Source organism: Nematolebias whitei, chromosome 12 (genome assembly GCF_014905685.2).
Source record: "Nematolebias whitei isolate Nwh7 chromosome 12, NemWhi1, whole genome shotgun sequence".
In the NCBI taxonomy this organism is placed as follows: Eukaryota; Metazoa; Chordata; class Actinopteri; order Cyprinodontiformes; family Rivulidae; genus Nematolebias; species Nematolebias whitei.
The window spans coordinates 22,696,269-22,701,241 of NC_056509.1; the positions used below are offsets into that span (position 1 = coordinate 22,696,269).

The following is a 4,973-nucleotide window of genomic DNA, read 5'->3' on the forward strand; positions in this document are numbered from 1 at the left end:
TTTAAGAGACTGAGCTGAATACAGCATCTCAGACTGAGGAAGTCTCTTGGATGAGAGACGAAACGTTTCTACATTTTTTTGTTGTTTTGCTTTGTTTTGTTTTTTTGAATGTCCAGAGGACCAGATTGAACTTTTTTTAGATTTTTCTACCTGGATTATTGAGCATGCATCAGGAAACTCATTCAATTATAGCTCAAGTGGGTTGTTGTGTTTTCAGATGGAGGCTAAAATTGTGATGGCAAAGCTGATCCAGAGATTTGACTTCAGCCTCGTCCCAGGACAGACCTTTGACATTCGGGACACTGGCATGCTGAGGCCGAAGAGTGGCGTGGTTTGCTCCATTAAACACAGGAAGTAGAAACTACGTGGTGTTAAAACTCCATTACATCATAAGAAAGCATGATGGTCCTCGTTGTGAAGAAGAGTTCTTAGACTGTTCTTAGGCTTTATTCCTGTTTCAGCTCGACACTAATTATAATGAAAAACATGTTTGTTTTTGTTAATTTGTATTGTACTTAACAATTAGCACATTAATTCTAAACAAATTTGTTTATTCATGCATTTAGTATTCTTAAATCTGAGTTCATTGTTATAACACATTAACTTTTTAACCTTTAATACTAATGTAAGTACTGAATTTGATATTCTTGGTTCAGTTGAAATAAACTGCAGCTGGTGATTTGATGCCTCTTTTCCACACTGTGTCCACACAGAGGTGCTGTTACTGTGTTAGGAATATGTTAAGGTGCCTATTAAACTTTTTTAAGGATCACACTCTTAAGTTTGAAAAGTTTTTATTATATTTTAGAAAAATGTGAAAAATGGTAACTTTTAGTTTTGTGAAAAGTTACACTATTTTAGTTGTACTGTTTCTTTAAAAAACATTTGAACAAGTTTTTTATTGGGCTTTTTAAATGTTGGCTATGTAATAGTTAATGTTTCAAAAGAAAATAAATCTGAACAATTTAAAGGAAGTGTTTCATATTGTCTGTCTTTCTTTGTAAAATAATGGTTTATGGTAGGCAGCACGGTGGCGCAGCTGCTGCCTCTCAGCGAGCAGGGTTCAAATCCCGGTCCGGGGGCCCTTCTGGTGGAGTTTGCATGTTCTCTCTGTACATGCGTGGGTTTTCTCCGGGTCCTCCAGTTTCCTCCCACAGACCAAAAACATGCATGTTAGGCTGATTGGTAACTCTAAATTGTCCCTAGGTGTGAGTGAGAGAGTGAATGGTTGTTTGTCTCGTGTGTGTGATTGCTGGACATGGGCACCGGCGACCCCTGTGACCCAAGATGGATGGATGGTTCATGGTTTAAAAAACCCAAAAGTTTAATTCTGTCAGGACTATTGAGCTAATAGCCAGTCAAGCTAACAGCTAGCAGGGCCAAAGCTAAAGTGATTTGCTGCCATCTTAAAACAACTCCACTCTCCAAAATTCAAAGCTATTTATGTAAATTCTATTTTCTAAATCCTTATTTAACCATCATGCATGTATTGCATGCATAATAGTATGGCAGAAATATTGTGATATTTTTAATGGGCGTGCTACAGCTAGCTGCCGCTGCTGTTTTAATGCAAATAGGCATAGATTTCTATGTTAAAAACTATATAATGCAAAACTGGTGACAATAAAATACTTTTATTTGCACCACCATGTCATTTTAAGAACGAGAGGTGTTTAAATATGACAGCATTCCCATCTGAACTACCTTTTAGTAAGCTGTTCACTAGCAGTTAACCTGCCAACCATTTGGGCGGGACATTTGCAGATAAAAAAAAAAAGATGTCTGTAACTCGCTCAGAATTAAAGGGAAAAACATTTTCTTGTTGAAGTTCAGGTAAATTTATTAACTGATTCAACCATCAACCAATTTATTAGGTTGAACATCTTTGCTTATTAGATTATAATATTGCTTGGGAGATTGTTTGTGCATGTGTGCGTGTGTGTGTGAGAGATGTTGGGGGCAATTTAAATGGCTATAAAGTTTTGCAGTAACTAATAAATACAGTAAATAATCTAACATTTATTTGCTGTGGCCATCATTACTGGACAAATGGTGGGCTCATGATTTGTAGACAGGTAATGTGTTCGTAGGGAAGCTTTTATTTTTTATTTATATTTGTATTTTGTTCTTTGTTACCTAGCTGGTAGGTTTCTTGGGGTAGCCTGCTTTGTTTCTACATCAGATTATACGGTGCAAAAGATTTTTAGACATAAAAGTACAGTATGATGAAACCAAAACAAGCCCATGGAGCTCAATGTGTCAAAAATAAAACACACAAAACAAAAAGTAACGATAAGGCAGTTTTCAAGTTTGATCTCAGATAAAGTTCAGCCTAAAGACCAGACATTGTTCATCTTTCAATAAATATATAATGTACTGATTTTGTGTCTTTTGTTAGGAATTAAGTAAAATGCATTTCAAATAGCTGGAAAACGCATAGATTTGAGGAGATTCAAATAAAAAATAATTTAAAAAAAAAGTCCCCCAGGTGGGGTGGGGAGCTCATGCCCCCAGACCCCTCAACAACTCCTGTGCGTCACTGGCGCGCGCAAATATGTAAAGGTGTCCCTCGTTCCCATCAGCAAATCTTAGCACTAGTTTTGATTAGCTAGCAGTTAGCTCCTCAGTCTGGTCAGATATAAACTTTATTTCTCCCAGCTGAGGTCGTTAAAAGAGACAGTGTGATAATTACTATCAATTCACTACCCTATGAAAACAATAAACTATATATCGCCATGTTTTTCCGAGGCGTCCTGAACGCGTCGTACTGTTGCTTTAAGAGGGCTGAGCTTCGTGCGCGAGGCTCCAGCGCACTTTTCATCTACCTGCCGCTCTCCTCCGCCTTGATTGGCCCTCTTTGAGCCAAGTCCTCTTGAAGGATTTCAAACCGGAGACGTAGGAGAAGGAGGAGGACGGTGGAGGGTCCGCTGAAAATTAGGGTGGAAAAGACCGAGCCCTCAGTCCAGGAACGCGAACGCACCATCTCATTGAAGAGCCTTTTACATCCGACCGCGTCCAAAAGAGAAACCACGGCTGGAAAGTGGGATTTTCATATTGTTTTCATTTGTCGTGCTCGAACACCACATTTGCATGTAAAGAAAAAAAGAAACTTTGTTTTCCCGACATTATTTATGGAGTGGTGTCCAGCGGAGATGGTCTCCTAGTTGCGGTGTTAATGGACTCGTCTGCTGGGACCACCAGGACCTGGCTGTGAATCGATACATATTAGAAGTCGATAACTGGGGGCATGTAAGAACCAGTTCCTGCCAGGCTCTTTTCTTGAACCAGATTAGCGGAGGTTGCCACATCGCGTGAATGTTTCTCCTGTCGGCCTGTTGAAGATCAGCTCTTTTTTTAAAAATTTTTTTTTAATCTTTTTTTGGACAATGTGTTCGTTTTTTACCACAGCTCCGCAGCTCAGGTTAGGTTGAGCAAGCTTCATCCGATTCCAAGTGGCAGCATTCACATTCAGATCTCAGTCATGGCGAAAAACGCGTCCGAGGCGCCCAAGGATGACCTGAGCCAGCAGACGGACGAGGAGCTGCTGCGGAGCTCCAAGGAGGAGCTGCTGAGGAGGCTGAGGAGGGCGGACGGCGAGAAGATGAGCCTGATGATCGAGCACGGCAACATGATGAAGGACATCAACAGGCGGCTGCAGGTGCACCTGCACGAGATCCGCAACCTGAAGGAGATCAACCAGAAGCTGCAGGACGACAACCACGAGCTGCGCGAGCTCTGCTGCTTCCTGGACGACGACCGGCAGAAAGGCAAGAAGCTGTCCCGGGAGTGGCAGCGCTTCGGCCGCCACACCGCCAGCGCCATGTGGAAGGAGATGGGCACCTACATGGTGAAGCTCAAGGAGCTGGAGGCCAACCAGGAGACCGTGCTGAGGGAGAACTCCGAGCTGAAGGAGATCATCCTCATGCTGGACGAGGAGAGGAACGGCGCGGGCTCCAGGAGCTCCATAGACAGCCAGTCCAGCTTGACCAACCAGAACGGAGGGACTGGGACCGTCCGGGACGTGGGGGACGGGAGCAGCACGTCCAGCACGGGAAGTGCTGGCAGCCCCGACCATCACACTCACAACCACCTGCACAGTAAGCCCGCAGAGAACTCTAAGGTGGGTCCGACCACCACGAGGAGGTCCATGGATGATCTGTCAGCGCTGCACCATCACAGGAGCATCCCCAACGGGCTCAACGGTGAGTGCACGACCTGCTGTTTGATATGTCGCACTAACTGCAGTGATCCAACTGCTGGCCCACGGGCCACTTCTGTTCCGTATATGGACCATCTTTAAAGGCAGCGAGATCTGAGACGTGTGCAGAAGAGTGGCTTTATTTTAAAGTCTGCAAGGTCCTCATAAAATATGTTGCTCAAGAAAAAGGTTCGAATTGTGCGCAGTTAAATTGTGATTATAAAATAAATTTGTAAGATATTCAAGATGAAATTTTATGTGGAACTGCAGCGGCGTTGTGTTTATTATTTACAAGCGAAGTGGTGGGGAATTAACCAAAAGTAAGACGTCTTTTTCATTGTTTTCACAAAGGAGTCAATGATTTTTTTTATTGTCATTCACATCACATGTGGTACACGAGGTGGAAGGAAACTATGTACACAGGGTCTCAGTTACACGCAACAAAAATACAACTTGTACAGTAAAAACAGTAATAAGATCCGAGACATGAACTAAAACAGGGGGCTGCAACCTTTACGATCAAAGGAGACGTTTCTGCCCCTTCCGTCACTAAATTAAACGTGTCCGGAGCCACAAAACCTGCTACAATTGTCATGATCAACTGGTGGCCCATGGGCCTCGTTAAGTTTGTCAGAGGGGGCTTTTCTGGCCAGTAGGCGTGAAATTATAAAAATAAAAACATCCAATGATTGTTAACATTTATTGATATTTTAACATTTTGAGACAAAAGACTAGATTCCATCCATCCATCCATCCATCCATCCATCCATCCATC

General features: G+C 42.6%; 2 protein-coding genes across 2 annotated transcripts in view; one reads left to right on the forward strand and one right to left on the reverse strand.

Moving 5' to 3' along the window:
- Positions 1–4,973, reverse strand: part of LOC119418063 (coiled-coil domain-containing protein 85C-B) — a gene marked incomplete at its 5' end in the record, with an annotated part of 40,509 nt that overhangs the window by 20,357 nt on the left and 15,179 nt on the right.
- Positions 2,784–4,364, forward strand: LOC119418064 (coiled-coil domain-containing protein 85C-B). The gene has a single exon (XM_037685310.1). It carries the CDS (start codon positions 3,482–3,484, stop codon positions 4,298–4,300), a length of 819 nt encoding a protein of 272 aa, XP_037541238.1. The 5' UTR covers positions 2,784–3,481; the 3' UTR covers positions 4,301–4,364.

Coding starts and splice junctions, on each gene's coding strand:
- LOC119418064 (XM_037685310.1), top strand. CDS start 3,482: ATGGCGAAAAACGCGTCCGAGGCGCCCAAGGATGACCTGAGCCAGCAG.